The sequence below is a fragment of the Cebidichthys violaceus genome, unplaced genomic scaffold, assembly GCF_023349555.1.
Source record: "Cebidichthys violaceus isolate CVI_PGR_0920_01 unplaced genomic scaffold, fCebVio1.0.p SCAF_12, whole genome shotgun sequence".
NCBI lineage: Eukaryota > Metazoa > Chordata > Actinopteri > Perciformes > Stichaeidae > Cebidichthys > Cebidichthys violaceus.
This window is the reverse complement of record NW_027176285.1, coordinates 13057249-13081464: the sequence shown is the minus strand read 5'-3', so window position 1 is coordinate 13081464 and position 24216 is coordinate 13057249. Positions and strand designations below refer to the sequence as shown.

The 24216-nt window shown below is 42.4% G+C and overlaps 2 protein-coding genes across 3 annotated transcripts in view; one reads left to right on the top strand and one right to left on the bottom strand.

Annotated features, from left to right (window-relative positions):
• Nucleotides 1–4976: 4976 nt before the first annotated feature.
• Nucleotides 4977–13122, top strand: wdr41 (WD repeat domain 41). Its single transcript, XM_068706508.1, has 13 exons — nt 4977–5168; nt 6547–6662; nt 7560–7608; nt 7700–7828; nt 7930–7992; nt 8408–8519; nt 8643–8705; nt 9514–9618; nt 9697–9881; nt 9966–10087; nt 11051–11136; nt 12167–12300; nt 12416–13122. The coding sequence occupies exons 1-13, from the start codon at nt 5121–5123 to the stop codon at nt 12554–12556; spliced, it is 1353 nt and encodes a 450-aa protein (XP_068562609.1). The 5' UTR covers nt 4977–5120; the 3' UTR covers nt 12557–13122.
• Nucleotides 13123–13284: 162 nt separating this feature from the next.
• The window catches only part of pde8b (phosphodiesterase 8B), a 35593-nt gene continuing 24661 nt past the window's right edge, over nt 13285–24216 (bottom strand). For both annotated transcript variants that reach the window (XM_068706506.1, XM_068706507.1), the window contains exons 13-22: nt 23897–23973; nt 22782–22946; nt 21904–21949; nt 20775–20904; nt 20057–20255; nt 19381–19598; nt 19151–19289; nt 18866–19033; nt 18527–18656; nt 13285–16547 (exon numbers count right to left, since the gene is read on the bottom strand). In XM_068706506.1, the coding sequence (XP_068562607.1) occupies nt 16438–16547; nt 18527–18656; nt 18866–19033; nt 19151–19289; nt 19381–19598; nt 20057–20255; nt 20775–20904; nt 21904–21949; nt 22782–22946; nt 23897–23973 (1382 nt within the window). In that variant the 3' untranslated portion in view covers nt 13285–16437. The remainder of the gene's footprint in view (nt 16548–18526; nt 18657–18865; nt 19034–19150; nt 19290–19380; nt 19599–20056; nt 20256–20774; nt 20905–21903; nt 21950–22781; nt 22947–23896; nt 23974–24216) is intronic.

Sequence of the window (24216 nt, the reverse complement as noted above, 5' to 3'; positions counted from 1 at the left end):
TATGAAGCTAGAGCTAGCTGCCGGCTAGCTGCCGGCTAGCTTAGCTTAGCATAAAGGGTTCTCTTCTGGGCGGTTTGGAGATATAAGGATACAAAAAGCACAAAAAACAGTGAGCTTTCAAATGGACAGGAGAGCATTGTTTAGAGAGAGACTTTAAAAAAATGTGAGCTTATCCTCTAAGTAACACTAACATGACCTGTTTTCTAATGTCTGTATTATAAATACAGAAATACAGAAATTGATCTCTGAGCTCAGTCTTATTATTGATGTGTAGAAAAATATCTAATTCTTTTCGGTGTTTGTGGCTTCACATCCACGTTGTGAATCCAAATTCATGAGAGCTTTAATTTTATTTGACAGGCAGACTCCAGGAGTGTCTTGGTGATTGTTATGCCAGATGGCGGCGAGAAAATTCCATTTGAAGGTTTTTTTTTTGTATTAATTTTCGTTAAAATGGAGTGTAGGCTCGCCGACGCCGTCTCTGCTCCCTCACTGACGAGGCTGACTGACATCTCGCTGCTCCCTCCATTTGTCATCGTTTGAAAAGGTCTTAATTGTATTACATGCAAATGAAGAGATTTGATTTTTGCCCATTATCTATTCATAAGAGAAAATGAACAGAACATTAGCGGGTCACCAGATGAAGGAGGGAGGGAGGGAGGGAGGGATGGGAGGAAGGGGTGAGAGACAGGCAGCGATGATCAGTTAGACAGCGAGGAAGATGATACAGAGTGAGAAGAGAAGTGGCAGCTTTACATTACTGAGCTTGTGGGTCTTCTAACTTTCTTTTTTTTTAGGGTTGTACTAAAGCGATCCTTCCATCCACACGTCTAAAGCGTGTGTCTGCATGTGTGTGTGTGTGTGTGTGTGTGTGTGTGTGTGTGTAATAGGTCAAGGCTGATAATTAACCTATGATGACTGAAACACAGCAATTACAGTCATACGCATGTGACAAATCAAAGTGACAAGCTTGAATACGCTCAGGCATCTTCTCTGGTCATCTTCAGACCATCACCCTCTGGATTATGTGTCATATATATTCCAATCAGATCCACATGGACTTTGTTTTAATTAGGTCTTATGGCACCATGCAGGTTTAAAGGGTCAGACACTGTTTTTACTGGAACTACTTTCTACTAAACAGGAACAAACAAGAAAAAAAAAATGAAAGAACAAAAAATCAATCAACCTACAAACGTCTCAGATGTTTCAAAACTTACAAATAAAGTGGATAAAATCAAACGACATGGCTAAATATTGGCAGAAGTGAAATTTAATGTTATTAATTATGTTTTCTTTGTGCTGTCGTGAGATCAGAATGAGCCTTTTATATCTACATATGGAGCAGGTCCTCTTCATGGAGCTGGCCGCCATGTTTCTACAGTGGCCCAGAAAGGACAAACCACGTTTTCATGTGTGAGTATGCTTGAAACAAAAGGCTTGTCAGAACAGCCTCTTTCCCACATTCAGGATCAGGGTGGATTGGCCGGCGTACAAAATGATTTTCACTACATTTAGACAACCAAACAATCCGAAAATGCACGTCCACCTTTCCCCAGAATGTTTCCATGAGTTCCAAATGGTTTTCTTTAGGTACGTACTGTAATGCATACAATTGGTACACACTACTTCCTCATAACATTGCACCTTAAACTCCTTTTAGCTGATATATCTGCTTCACAAATGATTGCGGGTCAGGAAAGCATGCTGCGACTGCTACTTTTTGGGTTTACTGCATTTGACGTACTATATGTATTGGGACGTACTGAATCTCTGGCATACTAAGTAGTATGGTAGTATTGGTAATGGAACGCATAGATTATCTGTGCCGTCAAAACACATACATCCATACATACAATGTCCTAAATACTCACTAATACATAAAATGTGTGTCAATCCACGGCAGAATATAGTCCCCAACAAATGCTGTCTTTACTCCAGTTTGAGTGATTTTTGCTAAAAACTACAATGCCCAGATGCTTCAGAATTTCCTTTTAGACCTGAGAAGAAAAAAAACCTCATTATATTTGTGATTTCTTTTGTGGAATTAATAAGCTTAGGATAGGGAAATATTGGGTATATTGGTAAAAAACAGAAACATTAATTATTAAACTGTGGAGTTCTGATGCTTCCCTGCGTGTTGAGGTCTGAGTGCAGATCTCTCGTGAGCCATGACGCCTGCTAGGTAAAGCAGGACACAGTGAAAGCCTGATGAAGAGGGACAGTGAAGTGTGTTGGTCAAGTATGAGACTCTCTTCTACACGACCCCTCCGAACAGCGAGGGAGGGAGGGAAGCCCGTTATCGAATAATGTTGTTGGCCCGTTGTTAAATTACAGCTTAATTCCTTTTCCATCATAATAACCATTTGTTTTCCTTACAGTGTGGAGAACGGGGGATATCAGGAGGGAAGAGGGAGCAGGCAGACATTTTTTCTGGTCTTTAGTGCTTGGAATGTTTTGGTGGCCATCGCATCATGACTTCACCTCTTAGCTGATTCCTGCCATTGGTCATATTTGACACCTCGTCTGCACCGGGCCGAGCCGCTGCACTCAAGATCCACTTACTTTTCCCTCCCATTTGTTCCCAGTGAACTCCTGAATGCCTTCCTGTCTGTGCTCACCTGGTGTTTATCTTTTCTCTCATCTTCACCCTATGATGTGTTTACATTTTACTTTTCCCACCACCATTTTTTAAAGCCATGCTCGTGGCAATGTTTGCCTTTTAGTGGGTCAGTTGTTCAGTTTGGACCTGAATAATTCAACAACTGTTGGATGGATTACAATGAATTTTGGTGCAAACATTCACTGTCCCCAGAGGATAAATCCCAATGACTTTGGTGATTTCCTGACTTTTCCTCTAGCGCCACCAACTGATCATATTCTTCACTTATTCTGTGAAATATCTCAACATCTATTGGATGGACTGGTGCATACTTTTGTACAGATATTCATGGTTACCAGATGATGGACCTTAATGACTTTGTTTAGAGTCTGAGTTGGACGACGAAGTTGGTTTATTGGTCGATTGGTCTCAATAAGTATTGGAGGAATTTTCATGAAGTTTTGTGCAGACATGCATTGTCCCCAGAGGATGAATCCTAATCTCTTTGGTGATTTCCTGACTTTTCCTCTAGCGCCACCAGCAGGTCATATTCTTCACTTATTCTGTGAATATCTCAACATCTATTGGATGGACTGGTGCATAATTACCTGCAACACTAATAATATTCATCGTTACTTTGTGCTTAGTGCTAAATAGTAAATATTAGGACGATAATACGCTAAACTTAGATGTTGAACATGGTAAACAAGCTTAAAATCAGCATGTTAGCCATCTTTTGTATGAGCATGTTATCATGCCGACATTAGCATTCAGCTAAAAGCATCATCGTGACTTTAAGTACAGCCTGGATCACATTCTTTCTCATCTTTTGCATTAATTATACACTGATTCACATCTCTGGAGTCTACATATTTGACCTCTTCATTCAGATGTCTGACAGACAGTTAAACAAACAGAGCATCACACCATCCCCAAATCTAAAAAAAACCCCCCATTCACTCCACCTCAAACCAATCCCCTCCTCCTTTCTCTAGCTGCCCTTGAGCTTTTCTATTACCGCATGGAAAGCACCTCGCAGCCCCTGACAAGCGCGGCGGATCGACACTAAATCAGAAATCAGTGCCAGCCGCAGATCTGAGCCACCATGAAGGTCACAGGCCCTACACACTGCGCGTCGTCTCAATCGTGGGAGCAGGAGTAGACACAGCTAGGGGTGATGTGTGTGACTGTGTGTGTGTGTGTGTGTGTGTGTGTGTTAACAGGGGAGACACCGAGAGGAGGAGGAGGAGGAGGAGGAAGATATGGGGGGGAGAGCAGGTCAACATTAATGCAGAAGTCACGGGATGGAGGAGAGAAAGAAAGGGGAAGTACGAACAACTGTAGGAAGAGAGTGTTTTGAAACCATACATGAGAATCAAATGATTTGATTTAGTCTTTCAGGAATTAGACATATAATTTAGATAAATGAAAGGGGAGACATTTAGCAAAAAATACTCTTTTTTTCTGTCTACAGGAGGGTTGAACCTTGCTCTGCTCTCATGGGATTGTTACACACTGCCATCTAGTTGTTTAACGGAGAATGACACCCAGAAATGTTACTTCTCTTGGACGTTTCTCTGAGCAGAATGAAGAATGTTTAGAAGACACGTTTCACGCTCATCCGCTAAAGAGTTTATCTGTGCTCTGCAGCATTTTCATAACTAGTTTGGAAGCCAATTGTGGTTCAATTATTATGCAATTTTCACAAGTATGAAGTAGAAACTTGAATCCTTCCGTGCTCTAGACAGAGAATGGGCTTTTGGGTGTGTTGTAATCATTTTAGCTACTTTTTCTACCATTTTGATGGTTTCCCCCAAAATTAGGCTAAATTCCAAGACGCTTCTTCATTTCCTCAAGTCGTATCTTGTAGTACGATTGAGATGGACAGTGCACTGAGTTCAATGACTGAATTAACTTATAAACACTTAAATAAAATGACAGTTCAGTTTATCTTTTTTTGTCTTTTCAAATTAATTATTATTATTTGTTCCCAGCTCTGTGTTAAAGATTTGTAAAAAGAAGATTTTAACTTTTTATTTGACTTTTTTATTGCGCTTTTGAGTTTGCTTAATTATACTGATAAAACATTTTTTTTTACACGTTTTACTTTTTATTGACTGATTTTATATTGATTTTCTGATGAGGCTATTTTACTTTTTTGTGGAAAAAAATATTATCAGTCAAAAAAGTATTTTTTTAAATGTATTGTATTGTATTTAAAATAAATATATGTTAAAGCAAGTCTGGTGTTGTATCTAAACAGGATAAATAAATATCTATAAATAAAATGTTATGGTACAGCAGTCCAAATGTTAAACGGCCTGAATGAGTTTTGTCCAACCAAGGCTTCCGTAGTTTCGAGTCACATGAATGAGTTGTTGTGGTAGTGATAGCAGAAACATGAAGCTAGCTCACGTACTGCTGCACTAACGTTACAATTTTTGGGGACATCCTCCGCTCAACAGGACGACGTGGCTTCACATCGCTTACATCGTCTCACGTTAACCGATAATAAACGATGCTTCGGTGGATTCTTGGCGGTCGAGAAGCTCAGGGTTCAGTGGAGGTACGATGTAACGACGGCTAACGTTACCTGAAGCTAATGTTTTAACGTATGCTAGCTGTTTTATCCACGTGTCTCGTTTGTTAACTATATTGTTCCATTATTTATCTCTCTTCTATGTGTTGTAAGATAAGTTGGGCATGTCTCAAATCTATATTATTACTGCAAAAGAAAAGCTTTGTAAGATTGGCGACAGGTGGTGGAAAGTAACTAAGTACTTTTACTCAAGTATCGTTACTTGTGCTTTACTCGAGAATTTCAATTTGATGTTACTTTATTACAACAACATTATTATGAAATGTGTAAGAGTAGCTTGACTGCAGATGGCTACATTATTAAAATGCTGGTAACATTGTTGCATAGTAAGTACTTTTACTTTGGTACTTAAATTAAACTTTGCAGATAGTATTTATGCAGGACTTTTACTTGTAATTTTACTTGAAATGTCTTCATACAGTGAGAGGCTCAACATGACTTTCTTTCATATGAATAATCATCAGATTTGTAGGTTTAATAAATTAATATATTTACCTCCTTTTATCTTTCAGCAACTTCTTTGAATATAATTCTGATGTAAATTCTCATAATATCAGGCAGGTTGATCGTCTCCATCTTCCTTTTGTTAAAGTACTTGTACAATAATACAAGTACTCTGGTCTGGGATGCCAAAGTACTTTTTAATAAAGAACTCGTTTTATTCTGAACATTTTAATTGTCATCACATTAATGCATGCTGTCTAATGCGTTCTCCATTATGTCTCATTTTTTGTGTCGTAACTTTTTTTTAAATGTCATGATTATTGTCCGCTGGTTTAGTGAACTTAGTTAATCGTGTTCGTTGTTTGTAGTCATTTTTTTTGGGAGTTGGAGACAATTTTAACAGCTTTATATACAAGATCAATCTGAGGAGTCGTGAGATGATTAATATCGTAGGAACAAATAAAGTTCTGATACACGAATTGCTTATAATTCCTCAGACTTTGTTTCTTTGTGTGAAATATTGGATAATATACCTCTGTGCTCCTCCAAAATCCAGTCATTTGAGAAGTTTAGAGGGGAAATGACTCTTCAGTGAAACTGTTAAAACCTCATCGACGTCTGAAGCACGTATGAATTGAATACGCTTGTATTGTTTTTTTCATATAAGTGAAGTACAGTAAAAAGTACAATAATTCCCTCTGAAATTTAGTGCGGTACGAGTATAAAATAGCGGAAAATGGATATACTTAAATAAAGATCAAGTCCCTTGAAATTGTAGCAGCGCAATACTTGAGTAAATGTACTTTGCACCACCGTCTGCTCTGTTCTCTCTCTCTGAGTCCACTGTCAACCTCTGCACCTCAGCTTGTTTGTCTCACTACTTTCCCTCTTATGTCTGCAGAAAAGCTCCGTGTTGTGCATCGGAGAGGAACAGCCCAAAAACTGGTTCACTGAGCTGCAGGTGCTGAAAGGACATTTTGACATTGTTCGATTTCTGGTGCAGATTGATGACTTCAGGTAAGCAGACCTCAACCCCCCCCCCCCCCCCCCCCCCCCCCCCCCCCCTCTAACTCCTCTCCTCTCTACCCTTGGCTGGCCTCTATCCCTCTGTGATTGACAGGAGATCCTCACCTACAGAAAACTTACAGAGCATGACAAGAGCCCAATCATCACCACTATGTGATCGTGTGTGTGCACAGTACAGTATAACCAAAGCCCTTTAATGCTGTGCGTGCACACACATGCACGCACACGTATAACGGTTTTGCACCTGCTTCTCTTCCCTGCGCTGCTTTGTGGAAGCATGCTGCACACTGGCATGGTAGAGTGGCTCTGCATAAGTGGTCAGATTGCGATTTATAACAGAACTAAGTGTGTGTGTGTGTGTGTGTGTGTGTGTGTGTGTGTGTGTGAGAGAGAGAGAGAGAGTCAGGAGGTGGGGGTTGCTTCACGCCTGGTCTCCTCCAGTAATAACCCCGTCCTCTGGGTCTCGTCCTCTCCGCACACAGGTCCACAGTCGGGGGGCAAAGGGCAGAAAATTCTCTCCAGATTGCTTTTTGAAGTCCGAAAATGTATCCTCCCCGGTTCCTCTCTCTTTCTCGTTTTATATCTCTCTCACTCTCTCTCTCTCTCTTTTTTTTTTTTTATCCGGTCATCCTGTCTGTTGATTTTGGGAACAGGTAGTGTGGATGGCGGAGGGTCAGAGGGCAAGTGAGAGTGGAAAGCCCCAGGACAGATGTTTTGTTAAGATTTCTCTGGAGGAGATGGACTTGCGGGAAATGATTCCTCACACAGACGGAGAATAACTCGGCGTGTTTGACTGCGTGTAACACGAGGGCCTGCCAAGTGCACTGAAGTATTTCTGTCACGTACGAGTCTCACTTGCGAGAAACGACTCATCTTCTGTTTTTCCAGGTGTGCCTCAGCAGGCGATGACGGCCTCGTGTTGGTGTGGAATGTTGAGGTAATATGCCGCAGGTTGATTATTGCAGTGCATTGTGAAATTGTACACAACACAGTGGTGCTAATTGCTTTTTTTTTTTTCTGGCTGTTAGACCGGGGAGAGGCTGCAGGAGCTGAGGGGCCACTCCCAGCAAATAACAGCCATAACCACCTTCACCTGTAGTAGTGGAGCCACACCGCACACCTCGCTCATCACGGCCTCGTCAGACCGAAGCCTCAGTGTATCCTCAGACCCAAAGACGGAGCAAACGCCCCCACATTCAAACGCACACTGAACTCATTCACATGTTATTGTCGTGTTGAACTTAACCCGACTCGTCAGCTCTGGGACCCTGATACAGGCAACAGGGTTCAGACCATTTCAGACCTTCAGTCTTCTGTAAAGGTAATTGTTGTGGTCAACCACTTGAGAAAACTGTTTTCCTTTTGCTTTTGTCGACACTTCTGCTTTGTGCAGTTTCTGTATTACGTAGCGTTCCCTGACATGAACATGTCTGAAATGCGTCATGCGAACACATTTCTTTTCGTCTATCTGCGCGAATGGGCCATGCATATATAGAACGTTTCCAGCGCGGCTTGGTCCTTCACAAGTTTGTATTGGTATGATGTATAATATACTAATTAAAATGTTTGACACAAAGGTTGTACTGCCATTTATGATTTCAGATAAAAATGGTAATTGCCTCCTCTTGATCTGACATTAAGGTTAATTACAGCATCCTAAGGCTAATTGTATTTGGTTTATTTTCTTCGCTGATATTGAGTGTGTGTGTGTGTGTGTGTGTGTTATACTCCCTCAGTGCTTGCTGGTGCTGGAGCGGCTGTGTGTGTGGGTCTCCGGCGGTGAAGAGCTGTGTGTGTGGAACAAAGACTTTCAGCTGCAGTGTCAAACACAGAACCACAGCGACACCGGTGAGGGGAAACAACTGTCACAATAAAACCTTTTCGTGCGCCGACTGTTGCACCAACTGTTCTCACCACCGGTTTGCACACAAACTGATTAATTCTGTCACTCTGTTTTTGGCATTTTTGCAGGAATAACTGCTTTGATAGAGCTGCCCAAGAACTGCATAGCAGCTGCTGTGGATAAAGAGATTGGTAAGAGACAGGATTGATGCTCAATATGTGTAAATAGATGAAAGCGACGTGGCTTTAAACATATTATACGTAGCAATTTACGTATTAATCGCTTTGTACTAGGGTTGTCCTGACAAGTTTTTTTGACCCTGATCCGAGTCATTTATCGAGTCCTGATCTGATACTTCTATTTTCCTAGATAATACAGCTGCACAGTGTACTTCAAGTACATTCAAGTTATTAAAATCAACCAATAAGCTCATTGCATTAAGAAAAAAGTGTCTGGTCTAAGATGCTCCTTCAGTTTTTTTTTTATTATTGTTTTCTTAAATAATGCTCGCTACGTTAGCGCTAGCAAAAGGCTATCTGAGTGGATAGGCTAGCTTGCGAGCTTACCAAATTACTTCACCAGCTAACACGATTCAGGATACTAATTTATTTATTGTGTTAATTTTAGCCAACGGTGCAAAGTAAACGTGTGTAATTAGGATTTCTTTCTACTAACCAAAAAAAACGAAAGGGGCGCCCAACAAGCTAACTGACTAACCAAGCTAAGTTTAGCCAGCTAGCTGTGAAATAGCTACGTGGCAAAGATCTGACAGCGGTCGCTTCATTACGTTAGCTAATAATAAGCTAGTTAGTATCCTGGAGCCAAAGGTCCAAATGATTGTAATGTTATGTCATGTCACTGTTTTGGATGCTCTCTAGCGCCTACAACAGGAGGCTAACTGCAGTTCACTTAACGGCCACCGGTTTTAACGATTTTAACAGATTTTCTCCACATAGCACCTTTTAAAGAACGTTGACTATTATTTTCTCTCCTCTGCAGTGATCTACAGGCTGACGGTCTCCACTGATTCCTCCATGTCAGTCGCAGAGATCCGCCGTCTGTCCGACCACCAGGACAGGATTCGTGCTCTGATCAACGTCAATGGTCAGTCTGTCAGGAAACTCCGACTGCATTCAGTTTTTAACTATATATAACTTGACTTAAGTTCCACGTCTTCCTCAGACGGGCTCTTCGCCAGCGGCTCCCATGCGGGCGAGTTGATCTTATGGGATGCGATTGATTGGAACATCCTGGGCTACGAGCACATCCTGTGGGAGGAGTCTCAGGCCTGCACTCAGGCCGAAATACGACTGGCCGCTCCCAAACCCAGCGAGATGTCGATTCAGCATCTGACCACCAACGGGAGGGTGAGGACGACGGCACGAGCGCATGTTGCGTGTCATTCAAAACAGTTTGTTTTGAAAATGTAATGTTTGTGTTTTATTTCACAGCACATCCTTGCAGCTGTGGGCAGCGGCCTGTATGTGTACAGCATTCTGACCAAGACGGTGGTGGCCTACAGGAAGGTTGCCCATGACTCTAATGTCTTACACACCATGCTGCTGTCTGACAGGTGAGGGGTCAGGTCCTGTCCAAACAGTATGATTCAAAGATAGTTCATGTTCTCTTCGGATGATTATTTGATGAATATGAATCATTTTCTCCATGGATGCATTAAAGATTTAGATGTTTCCCCTTTTATCAGAATACTAGACGACAAGTATCAAACATGTAAAATGTTTCAGTAATGGACAAAAGAAAGACTAAAGAATAAGCATATGTTTGTGTAGCATACGTGTGTTTTTTTTTTTACTTTCCACTGCCCTCCTTCTTTAATAGAAACTAAAAACAACACTTAAAAAGGAGGAAGTCCACTTCACATGTTTGGATTCCTTAAGGGAACGGTTTTAATGGTTCCTCGTGGTCTAAGAAACAATCTTTAATGCCTCTTTCAAACATTGAAGCAATGTTTGTGTATTTGATTTGAGTTGTGATATCTATAAAGATGCAGCTCAGCACCATATCAGGGATACAACTAACTTATGTCTGCTGCAAAGGATTGATTGACAATATGAATACACAGAAGGTGGGACTGTTTTTAAATGACGTGTAAGGATATAAACTACGGCATAGATATAAAACTGAGGTAAAAGTACATGAAAGGATATGAAATCATCTTTACAATCATTATAAAAAAGGAAACAACTAGCCTAATCAGATAGTAATTGATTAATATTTATTAGTAAAATCTTTTGAGAGAAATCCTTTGAAAATACTAGTGTTTAAAAATACATAAAAGGGCAAAATACAGAGCTACAGAGCTGTAGCTCCACCTAGTGGAGAAGTAATGCAACTGAAGAAATTAAAACAATACAGACTCCACTCTACCAAATGGTCCAAGGTCCAATAATGTGGACATATGAGGACCAGACCACCTCTGAATATGGTCTAAACGATCAGATCTCAATGGGTGCCCTCCCACCTGAGACAGATGTTTCTGCCAGCTGTGAACGTGGGACCATTGTCTCTGTTTCAGCGAGCTGATGTCCTGCTCTGAGGACGGCAGTGTGAGGATGTGGGAGATCCAAGACCTGCCTTTACCTGGTGAACCAGCCTCTCCAGGTGACACACACACACACACACACACACACACACACACACACACACACACACACACACACACACACACACACACACACACACACACAACAGGACACACACTTTAACATGTAACACTGCTGATAGGATGGTAAGTAGTTCACATTTGCAGAAGAAGTAGGCCGTCGTCCCATCTCCTCCTGTGGATTTGTTCAAAGACTGACAGAAAATTGCCAGCACTCAACTCTTGTGCGATTGTCTCGATGTGCGGGTGGAGATGCGGCGATGCAGTCCAGATGTGGTGTTGTGTATATCAAAGGAGAGAGTACTGCACCAGCACTCAGAGAGGCTGTGTGTTCTGCTTAAGTGGGGCGGTCTGAAGCCGAGTGTGTGTGTGTGTGTGTGTCCTGTGAGGTCATGCCGTCTTTGATGGTCTCGCTCTCTGCAGTCGGTGCAGAGCTGGAGTGACTCTGAATAGATCTTGGCTGGAGAGGCTGCATCACTTGCTAATCACTTTATCCATGGTTTGTTTGTTAATGTCTCCAGGAATCAATGACTTGCGTCTCCTTGGTGTATTTCCCATAATTGTGGCATTGTAGAAGCTTCGTTACGGATTTACTTTAATGTAGTTCTACTCTGTTTGGGTTTCAGCCCACAACTTTACTGTTTTGGTTCCCTCTCACTGCTCATGTGGAAGTGTTTGACTGCAGCAGGAAGTTGTTTTCAGAGGAAAAGATGAATAAAAAAACCACTCTACTGTACGGCTATAGAGAGACAGAGATGTCCCTCAGGAGGTGGTGGAGACCAAACACGGAGCTAAAAGAGAGAATCTTGGACAAAGAAGGCGAAGAACACATTCAAACACATTAGAGGATTTTCTCCTCTAATGATGTGTAACTGCTGTTCTTAGCCGACCCTGAATATACAGAAAAATGTAGCATTTTGTTTATGCAGTGACCATATAGGTAACAAACGCATTACGCACCAGATCAGCTGTACTGTTTGTCTTTTTTAATACATTTTTCTGAATATGAGACTTTGTTCATCCCATCAGGGTTCTTTGGAATGTGGTCTTTCGGCCGGTCCAACAAACAGACCGGTGTTCCGTTGAAGAAGATGTCGGACGTCCCAAACATCCGGACGCTGGAGCTGACGGGCGATCTGATCGGCCACTCGGGGGCAGTCCAGGTATGATTTCTGAAGTCTGATCTTATGTTCCACTTAAAAAAACGGTGTCACGATAGCGCTTTAACAATCCATTTCTTTTCTTCCTCTTTTTTTTTTTTTTTGCCGCTTGTGGCAGATGTTTGCGAGCTTCAGGGAGAACGGTTTGGTCACCTGCTCCACGGACCACCTGCTGATTCTGTGGAAGAACGGAGAGAGGCAGTCCCACCTCCGCAGCCTGGCGCTGTTCCAGAAGCTGGAGGAGAATGGAGGACTCTGACGTTGACCCTATAAACAAGCTGGTCTCAAATCACTTTAAGTTACTGTAATGATTGTTTTTGTGTTGCTTTTAACGCTAATGTGATGGTTGTTGTTTGCCTTATTACCGAAAGTATTTAACTTAAATTAAAGAAATAAATAAATGAGGAAATACCTCACATGAAAACAAATTGTTGTAATATTTTGATTTTGTGTGAAGTCAGACGTCTCCTACAGGACGTTCCCTGTTATTGGCTGCTGCTGTCTGAGGACCTGCAGTCCTCGTTTAGGGAAATAATGCTCGTTCACCGGTTAGCTTAGCTTAGCATAGAGACTGGAAACATTGGGAAACGGCTAGCTACCATCACATTAAAACTCATAGTTCAAAGCTTCATTAATAACTCTGACATTCAAATGCTGCACAGCTTCTTCTTTTTTTTTGCATTTCTATTAATTTGGTTTAAACCCAGTACTTCTCCTCAGTTGCAGATAAAGATCAAGATGCACTAATATTATTAGTATATTATTTATAGAATCAGATTCCAGCGGTGGCTGGGTAGAGTGATTTATGACTCAAAACATTTCCAGTAACTCCAGAGTGTTGTAAAGTCAAAATTGATTTAAAAATAAATAAAGAGATGTAATCATTTCCAAAAAGATGGAATAGTCTGCTTCAATCCATATTTGTTTGTTTAGCCTTTCAGAAACGGTTCCTGCTTTCTGCACACAGAGGGAGGCAGCAGTGACGAGTTCTATTCATTAAAGTTTATTGGATAAAAGACAAACTCATTTAACACAATGAATCACTTTATTCAAACTAATGATTTACTTTGTGTGGGTGATGACGGTGCAGCCCGACCCTCCGTCTGTGGTCTTCATGCTTCCGGTTGAACAGAACATAAAGTTTCACTTGGTGAGCTTCAGAGGGTCTGGAGGACGTTTCTAAACGAGGGACAGAGCCCCGCCTGTTATCCACGTCCTGCTCGTAGTCTCATATTTACCGGACACACATGACAGCTGTTGATCTTCTGAAACTACTTTTTTTTTTTTTGTATATCCCAAAATGTCAAACTACTCCTTGAACTTATTCGCTGCCATTCAAGGGAACAACTTCAAAATGTAAAGAGCGCTTTAATCGTCTCTCACGATACATGTCTGCGTTTGACGAACATTAAAATGAGACATCGTTTACCGGAAACTCTGCAAACACTTGATGGAAAGCTTTTTACACTACTGTTCATGTGGCAGTAAAATCGCTCAAGACACACATAACACTTCATGATTGTGTTTGTTCTTTGAAAAATAATTTGAACCGTATAGAACACTGATTATTGTTCCGTTTTATAAAACAACGCAGGGTTGGCACACAGCCAGTGTCAGAGAGGAAGAGGGGATCACTAAGTGATGAAGGCTTATTACGTAACGAGCAGTTCTACAGTCTGGTTCTGCCTCAGTGGACCGGCCGTCATCTCGCGGGAAGAAAAGGCGCGTGAATCTGAAATCATTCAATCTTCGATACCGACTAGCAAAAATGTTCTCCTCACGAGCGGTGAGGGGCGGAGCCACACTGTCAAGTCACTGTAAAAAAAATATGTATACATTTTGGGAATCAAACAAACAAAGCAAATTATTTAAAATGCAAAAAATGATACATTTGGTGAGTATTTACAAGAACAGCAGGTAGTTGTTTTCTTTTACAGTGTATTGCAACAATAGCAGAGCTAAACACTGAGACATGACACGATTAAGGCGTTGATTAAGACCTTGGTCATCAATTAAATTACTTCATATCGTTATGAATACGTTGAACGTGGACGCGACCAGCTCTGTCTCTTCTAAAGTGAACTACTGATAAACCAATAGTGGAACTCACATCTGATCCAACTTCCCCTGATTCAGCTTCCTCGCAATTAAAACCAGTAAAATTTAGTTTAAAGACAAAACAGAACAGATCAAATGTCGTGACAGAACTATTAACGCCGACTCCCCGAGTCGACTCAAAGCTGCAGCGCAGACCATAAAGCAACAATGTCCGAGGTCATTTATATAGATTTGAAATATCTAAAACATGTATGGCTTTTCTTTAGAGGAGAGGAACTATTTCAACCCAAAATACTTCTGTTTGCGTAAAGATGACCAAAGAATAAGGCACCAGTATAGAGCGCTCCGTGCCTTTGGTTCATGTTCTGTAATGTGCGTTTCCTGGAGGAAACATCTCGGGACTAGAGCCGGTAACTTTAATAATGACTTCTCACAATTCTACCAAAGCAGCTCAGATAGTTTAAGGTTATATGTAGATTTAAACCAATTTTCTTTATAAAATAATAAAGGTTTCACTGTGCTGCAAACAATAGTGCTTTCCAATACTTTCTCTTGAGCCTTCATGTGTTCAAATGGAATAAAAGTGCTCTGAAAGATGCGTGAACTAAGAGGTAATACTGGTCCAACCCTCAGATATTAAAGCCGAATCATTGTAATCTCTATTCCCAGTCACAGCGGGGCAATAACTGACCTGATGTAGCACTACTGCAGCGCCCTCACGTAGCCACCAGAGGGCAGACGCATCACGCAGACCTCATGACCTGAAGGCCTTTTGTCTCATTTCTCATGAATCCAAAAAATCTGAACATCACGTGCAGGACTGGGCTTCCCCCCCAAAACAGAGGCGAATGACTGCGAGGTGAAACTGCAGTTGCAGGTTTTTTGAGAAACAGTAAATCGGTCGAACAAAAACCATGCGAGTACCCGGAGCTGATTAGTGTTAGAAGCTGCTGTTTTTTTAAATTTTTTTTAATTTTACAAGCTGGGTCCAAACAGGTCCCTGTGAGGTCCAACACGGCTGCTCGCTACTTTGACGTTAGCGCTGCGTGGGCCTCTGCAGGACGTGTGCACCGTGCAACAGTCAGTGCAGCTCCACGAACAAAGAGCTTATACTCGTTTCTTCCTCTCATTTGGGTGCAAACGTCTACAGTTAGTGTCACAAAGCTATGTGTGTGTGTGTGTGTGTGTGTGTGTGTGTGTGTGTGTGTGTGTGTGTAACATCTGACATTCTGATATTACTTGGTGAGTGCATCGCAGATGAACCCGGTGACACAGTGCAATTCTGTTCTGACAGAGATGTTAAAGAAAGGACAACGATGCCGTCACGTAGCTACATGATCTTTAGATCCAGCATCCAGACGTCCGCTCTGTAAACGAGGCTGGACGTTAAACCCTGTGTGCGTGGCCGGTTCTCTCCGTCTGATTGGACCACGGCTAACGGTCTCTAGAGCTCCCGATTCTTAAATCTTTTTCCGGCAGGTTCTCCGGCCGACAGGGAGGCACAAGTCAAAGTGTCCCTCATACTGCGGATCCTATCACAGCTCGTAATGAATGAGTTATTCTAGCTGAGCAACACGCATGAGTGCCTCTAGCTTTGGTCACCGTCTCATTCACCAGACGTGGAGTGAAAAGATTTTTTTTTGACGAAGATTAAAAACTGTGAAAAGCAAAAACTAAAAAACTAAAAACAGCAAGAGGATGCTGGGAATGAAAATGTCTTGATTAGGTAAAGTGCAGGTTTGTGGTGTGTTACACTGTATGGTACAGATTGTCAGGTGATCCGCGAGGTCCTCACAGCTTCACGGAGGTGTCACTCAGCGCGGGGCCAAGGAGTCCACGGGGGCCCCTCAAACGACAACCTGTTCTCCGATTGGCAGAACGCCGCCTCCGCCGAGAACCACGCAAGAAAAGAGGCTGCGATTTGAGAATCCAAAAACGGCGTCTCAGCGCGTCGTCGGTCAGTGATGTCTGCTCGACAGCGATCAGTCTCTTCAGTCGAACCACCGCTGAAGAGACTAATTGTTCCTGGGCTGCATTCGCTGTCCCACCCTGCTCAGAGTGAAGGAGGCGAGGAGGAGGAGGTCAAGAAGGAGGTGGAGGACGCAGGCTCTTGCACTTCATCTCGTCCAAGCCCTTCCAGTACTTGTAGTTCTCCGACAGGTGTTCCATGAGACCAGGCAGGCTGGCGAAGGCTGAGGGGGGGGGGGGGGCACAGAGAAGTTCAGGTGGGTTGAAGAGCAAACAAACAAACAAACATGGGCACAGATCTGATAATAACACGACCACATGTGCTGTAATAATTCCTCCTCTTCGTAAAGCCCTTGTTCTTTCAAAAATGTGTTTAAAGTTCTGCTAAAGTAGAGTTTTACTTCTTTAGAATTCATGTTTAATACTTTCTTTTACTGTAAAATGTAGATTTGCTGCTTATAGAGTAGTCTATCTTTTACTACATTTTAAATTGCCCATTTAAATCGATAAAGTTTATGTTTCTGAAATGTAAAACAAACAGTCCAAAAGCCCAAATTATTTCAATAATCAAACTGAGAAGCTGCAACTATGTTTGCAAAAAAAACATAACTTAAAGTATTAGCAATGGTTCCCGTTTCATTTTCTTCCATGGACTAATCCTCTCAGCTCTCCACGTTTGTACCAAAATGATTGTAACTTAGGAAACCTCTTGATTTGAGTAACAGGCGTCTGAAGCCTCACACTAATCTCTGCTGAACCTTCTCTGCACACATGCATGTTTGACCAGCATCTCTTACGTCACACCATGAAGGGGGTCTCTTCATGAACCGCAGGGACAATTACAGCCACCAATTAACTCTCTCAGTGCAACACATTTGAACACAAAAACAAGGGCAACTCTGCTTTAAAGCTTCAGACATAAACACAAGCTGACACGCCAACACCTGCCACCAGACACTTCCTGTTTTCATTCCACACGAGCCGTTAGGAAGATGTGTGTGTGTGTGTGTGTGTGGTTGGTTCATGTACAGGGGTTAATGTTATGTACACTCTGCGATGTTTTCTCCCACATTAAAAGGACTCATGGGGTGAATCGGTCTGTCTGCGTTTCTCCCCGTAGTGTTTTGTTGTTTACGACCTCGTTTCCGGCTCGTTGATGACCCACAATGCCTCTCTGGAACTAACCGTGACCCCGGTGAATCGAAAGCGGCCGCTGCATGCGTGTGTTTATGTGGAGCTAGAAATTCAGCTCGACTGCTCTTCCTCTCCATTAACCGAGTGATCGTGAACCCCCATCCCCTCTACTACTTTTTCCCAACCCCCCCCCCCCCCGCTGTTTCTCTCTCCGTCCCGCTGGCATTTGGAATCTTTCCGTGACATCAGAGCTGCGTTGACAGTAAACAAGCTTCCCTCTTGGGGAGACTAAACTAAAAGGGAAATTCAGTGGGAATGGGGAGCAGATAAGCACCGTGCGCTCCCTTTTCCTGTGATTTGCTATCCTTGCAATCTGCCGAGAGAAATTAAGAAATCGCCGGGGGGAAGTGAAGGAGGGCAGGGGTAAGGAACTCAATGTATGAGGTTCTGTTTCATCCTGGTAGTCCATTTGTTTCATTGATTTTCTTTTGAATAGCTGAACAAATCAGAACCGTACCAGGCTGGAACAAGAGGTCTTATTTAGTAGCTTTTACTTGAGCTGAAAGCACCCAAAAGAGCTTGCAAGTGGAATTTACAACTCCAGATTTATTTCATTTTTCAAAGTCCAGAATGAACTTTCATGCTCCACCTCTCCACCTAACTTTGGAGGAGCTACGTAAATTCACTAACCACAGAAAAAACCTGCTTGAGACGATAATCAAAGTCAAGTTTTAGCACACCCACAGCTGTTTACACGTCCAACGTTTTACATTTTCAACAAAGAAAAGTGCAAACAATGTTAATCATAAGTGGACTCAAGACCAGACAAACAACCAGAGTAAAAAGCAGGTGAGGATCAATTATTTTACGTACTTAAGTCCTTTAAACATTTAAGCTTGTGAAGTGTGTGACTCAAACTAATGACTTGTGGCCACACAATCAGGCTCCATAGTGAATCTATATACAGGGCTCTACTTTAGGAACTATCTAGCCTACTTGGAATTGAAGTGGGGAAAAGACAGAAATACAGTCCGAGCCTCCACACGCACAGAAGAAGACATAGTCTTACCATCCCAGGCGTCAAACATGTCAGTGATGAAATAGTCTATGAAGGAGATCTGAGATTTGGGAACGCTGCAGGTGTTCCTGTCAAACACCGGCATCACCACCGGCAGCCCTTGTCTCTTCTCCTCATCCGTCTGCAGGGCGAACACATAAGAGATCACAAATGAAGCACTCGCACACTCCAGCAGAACCTGCAGCTAGGAATGTGAGAGGCCATAAATGAGACCATGCAAAAAGGTAGATGCTGGAATTGCCTCCCTTTATAGATGCACCTCATGTTCTCAGCTTTTTTTAAATGCATCCTTCTATTAAACTGTGCCGCATTAGTGCCGCTCTCCCACACCTGAGCAAAGTACTCCTCAGAGATCCGTCCAGCCCACTCGATGCAGAGCTCGAGCGGTCTGCAGGGGTTTGCCACATCTGCACACTTGATCAACATCCTCTTTATCAGCAGACGGTTCTCTGGAGAGTTCCTGATGTTGGCCTGACCCTCACAGTCGCTGTTCACGCTCTGTAGGAGAGACACGGAACACATCATGCATCTGCACTATACGGGACTTTAGTCAACATGCTATACTATGACTTTTTTATGATTTTGTTTCGACACGACTTTTCTAAGCACACTTACACTCATGCTGGTCTCCTCTATGGCAGCCATCGGCTTGTTGATGCTGTTGACAAACTTGCTGACGTGCTCAAAGTGTCTGGTCATCTCTGTAGCCAGCACCATGTCTATGATTGCCTGTCGCAGTGTTCGAAACTGATTCCTGTCAGCGGTGAAGGGGCGGAGAGGATAAAGTAAAGATCTGGACGCGTCTCATACGAATACAAGGATGACAATGTGACACAACCACCGACCTGTCCGTGTTCTTGAAGATGTTGCTCTTGCTGTCCCGGACAGTGAGCTGGAAGGCGAGGGCGGCGTGGTGGCTCTCCAGCACGGCCGTGTCGTTGTAGAGGATCGCCAGTTCGCTCCCGGCGTTACACAAGAAGGAGTTGGTCCTGCCCGGGTGGTCCACGTCGTGCACCGTGGCCGCTATCAGAGCAGCCACCTCATCCAGCTGGTCCAGACTGGTCTGAATGAAACAGCAGAGACACAGAGGGATGTCACTACTGCACTGCACAAACACCGTCACTGTTAACAAATGAAGCTGTACGATGGATTACCATAAACCATGAGACGCCTTTTATACTCTGACATTAAGAAAGGTTGACCGGTTTTTAGAGCTCTGTTTCGGATGACAGTGTCAATAAAGTAGGTTCAATAGCGAATTAGCACAGAATTCCTGTCGGGAATATTATTTTTTTCTTTCTTTTTTATGTCTAAATCAACAGCAGCCTGCAAAAACTTTACCATCTTGGCCGACATTCAAACATACTGTATTTGTGTGACATGAGGACGACGCCTCTTTTGTACTGTATTCCATATGCCTTGGTATGATTTGAGTTTCAGTTAAAATGGCTAATAAAATGTAGCCTTAAATGAATACACCTAATATTATATATTTTATATATAAGGTGGTGCAGGTGGTACCTTGACTCTCTCTTTGCGGAGGAAGTAGGCAGTCGCGTGCAGCACGTCCGCGGCATGCGTGGAGTTGTGGTAGGAGTTGGAGGAGTGGTAGCTGGCCTCGATGAGCTGCAGCCAGGAGCGCAGCGTGGCGTCCGAGCAGTTCAGGAAGTCGCACACGCCGAAACTCGCGAAGATCTTCAGCCCGAGGTAAGTCAGCGGTCTGCAGAGGATCCGCACAAAAGACGTCACCCACCACTTCTGTGTCCTGCTCTTTTTTTTTTGCCTCATCCGGGTATCTTTGTTATCCCTTCTTTCTGCATCCTCATAGGTTTTAGCACATGTATAATTGTTGAATGTCTTTATCCTCTGCCTGAATCAATTGCATCATTAATTATCATCAAGTGGGTTTGCTGTGGTTTCGAAAAATGAGAAAAGTAGACTTTCTGATGGGTGCAATTTGATTTCTTGCCAAAGAGTTTGATAAGAAGATCAATACCCGTCTCATGTCTGTACGTTAAATATGAAGCAGCCAGTAGAAGCTTAGCTTAGCTTAGCATAAAGACTGGCTAGGTAGGGCGATACCACCTGCTAATTTTGAGGATGTAAAAGAAGTGTAATTAAGTAACCGCTGAAGTGCTCAACTCAATAAAATGAGTATTATACAACCAGCAATATACCGCCCTCTCTGAACCTAATCATTTGTCTTTCTCCACTTTTTCAGTGTCCACCGTCGTCTTACCTCTTGTGTGTCGCCGCCTCCAGCTCCAGGATGTTGAACTCCCAGCACTCCTCATCGTTCAGCATCTCGGCGATGGGCGGTGGGACGTCATTCAGAGTGACTGGGATGGCCAGCTGGCTCTGGCTCATATCTAGCAGATAGACAGACGCGTGAACACAGACACACACACACACACAGACACACAGACACAGACACAGACACACACACACACACACACACACACACACACACACACACACACACACACACACACAGTTTAAGGTGATTTGACCATAAAAGGGGCAAACCGAGAGGGAGCTGTGAGGGATTTGACGAGTGAATAACGAATGGCTGTGCTAATCTTGGCTCTGTAACATCTCTAATATCTATATACACGTGCCGGCAGAGCGTCTCACTTTGCAGAGAGATGGTGCGTGATAAGATTGTTTAAAGAATCGTATGAGAGCAGAAGTCGCTGCAGCTCTGAGATAAGCATACCGTTTCCATTTTAATGAAAGAGGAGATCATTTCTGGAAAAACAGACTCTTGATTTAGATTATTCTCTCAGTTAAGTGCTCTTGTGACTTTAATCTTTGTAATGGGGTTACGCAATGAACTCCGATGGAAGCATTCACACTCTTGAAAAAAAACATTCATCACGACAGTAACCACTAAATGAATAATATTTATTCATTAGATTCATCTCAAGGCAGCAGATTAGGTTACATAACCTCTGTGATAATGGCGGCCGCAGGCTGAAACGCCTGTACTCCTTCTCTATTCTTAACTGGTGAACATTAACACTCTTGGTTATCTTTTAGAGAGTGAGCCAGTAGGTCAACATCAGAGCGCTGCCGATGCATCTGGACAGCTTGCAGAGAGTTAGATGAGAAGATCGATGCCACTCTCATATACGTGTCGATTAGCTTAGCTTAGCATAAAGACTGGAAGCAGGGGGAAACAGCTAGCCTGGCTCTCTGGAAGTCACTGGCCACTAGTCGCACTAGTGTTATGTTCCCATTCACGTATTGTGAGAGTATATCAGTTGCACTATGAGCGGAAAGTGCTGTGGGTGTGCAGGGCCTTTAAGAGGTTATTATATTGAATTAGATCAATATCACTGATAATTCACTGGTTCTCTAAAACGTACTTTTGCAGAAGACATATTCATTCCCAGAGAGTCTCCGCAGCCCATCCTGGAGAGAAAAACAAAGATAAGAAACGGGTTAATTCACTGTAGGAAAACATTGATTGTTCTTTGGTTCATCAAAAGCTTTGACTCCATTTACTCTTTAAATCTGCAAAACACAAATCTTAAGTAATGGGAAAACAGGACATGTGTTATTCTCTTTATTTATTGTGTAAAAACCAACAATGTGTTTGTCCGTGTCTCTCAGCCCCAAGCCAATTTTATTTTCTGCTGCCGATGAACACATATTTGGTGTTCTAGTGAGTATTTATATGTGCGATTGAGTCAGAATTAAACACAGCGTGTGTTCATGGTGATGAAGGAACAGTAAACCTCATTGATGTGTTTTTAACGGAGCTCTGTGGCTCAAAGGACGAAGATATATCCGGTTTTTGGAGACATAGACAATACTTGTTAGTAGATCCATTTTTATTTGTAGACAAAAAAAGTAGAAAAAAAGTAGATTCAGTTTAATTTGGTATTTGTTTCTGCAGTCGACGGATGGATCTGAAAACTTACAATAAACCCCGTTTGCAGAACGACTAACATCTGCGTGCGGTTACTCCCTTCATAGTTGGTCTTATTCAACAAAATTCAGAAAAAAATAAATAAACAAAGACTCCGTTGGCACTCCGAAAAAAACACAGATTCGATTTTGGAAGCCAAAAACGTCTTACTCCAACAAGAATGCATGTTCAATTTCAGACGCATGAGGTCACAACATTTTTACAATGCGATTAAAAAAGTACTCCGAACTTCTCCTTATAAAGAGTTTCAGGCATGTATACTTATGAATGAACTCAAAAGCCTACACTAAGTAATCTGCACCATCCTCTTACACTCATGAGCCCCCCGACCAGGTCGTTGGTGTGGGGGTCGTCGTCTTTGGAGGCGAGCTGAGGCGAGTAGAGCTCCGTGGTTCTCAGGATCTCCAACACTCGATCCAGAGCCTCGGCCACCGTTACCGGACTGCTCTCCTGGGCCGCGTTGATGATGTTTATTACCTGGGAAAGAGGAACAATTCAAAATCTGCATTTCTGCTGCAGAACAGACACTACATGCATGGACATAGAGCCCTCTGATAGACATGCTATAAAACACAGTGCTTCTTTCTTTGGGCATGTGTTCATGTGACGCTGGAGAAAATGTTGTCTGAGGCACAACGGCTAAAAAAAGCTGCTGCTCGAACACACAAGAGCATCACAGGACCTGCAGTAGGACAGGGGGGGGGGGGGGGGGGGCATAATGCAGAAACAACGGGACGTTTGTTTTTTTACCGCAAATCATTTTGATTAAATGAAGTTGAATACTCTTTTGTTATCGTTTTTTGGAACATAGCTTGAACTTTTAATTCCTGAACACGCTGCCAAATGTGACTTCCTAATTAGAGACTAGGAGTCAATTAGAATGGTTGACCTTTCCTGAAGTGTTCTGAAAGTAACCATCTCCACAGAAAAGATCTACTACCTCATTTTTTGATTCATACAACTGATGTTATTCCATTGTATATTTGTTAAATTATTATATCAATACGCTTTCTCAGACATTTTGAAGATTTTCAAGATGTTTTCATTGAAAATACGGCAGCGAATTCAGTAAATTTAGGCTGCTTACGCTGCTAATAATGATGAAACAAAACCTGATTTAAGCACAACAACAGTTGTAGATATTGAGAAACCTCCCTCTGATCACTGGAGGTGATGCAATAGAGAATTCATCCCCAAAAAACACTTTAGAGCACCAAAAAGTCGGAGAGAATGTTTAATTTTTTTAAGTTTTACATATCTCTTCCATGAAAAAGGCATTAAAAATAGTCTTTAATAGAGAAGAAGACATGCAGAATGTTAGTTTATTGTTCTATTTATTGCCAAATTAACTAAGAAAATAAAAATATTTCATCCAATGTTTTTTTGTTGTCGTTGTGCAGGACGACTGAACGCTGAAAGCAGCGTACCTTTGTGATGGGAGCCTCGATAGTCATGGAGTGAATCCTGGCGACGGAGGAATATCTTCGATTCTGTAAACTGGGAGCTGCAATTAAAAAAAAAAAGAAGAACAATGATTGTGTGACTCATTGATCGCCAGCCCCTCTAGTCTATGATAATTAATGTCATTAATACTGTAATACACAGAAATAGATCACAGGGCCTCGTCAAAAGATGTAAAGCAAATGTTTCAAAAGAAAGTACGTAGAGCAAATGTTAATATAAAAGGTAATGGAGGACGAGAAGACAGAGAAGTGGCTTGATTGAAGGAGCAGACGGAGGAGCAGAC

Coding starts and splice junctions, on each gene's coding strand:
- wdr41 (XM_068706508.1), top strand. CDS start 5,121: ATGCTTCGGTGGATTCTTGGCGGTCGAGAAGCTCAGGGTTCAGTGGAG. Junction 6,663..7,559: donor GTGCAGATTGATGACTTCAG/GTAAGCAGACCT, acceptor CTGTTTTTCCAG/GTGTGCCTCAGCAGGCGATG. Junction 8,706..9,513: donor TGCTGTGGATAAAGAGATTG/GTAAGAGACAGG, acceptor TCTCCTCTGCAG/TGATCTACAGGCTGACGGTC.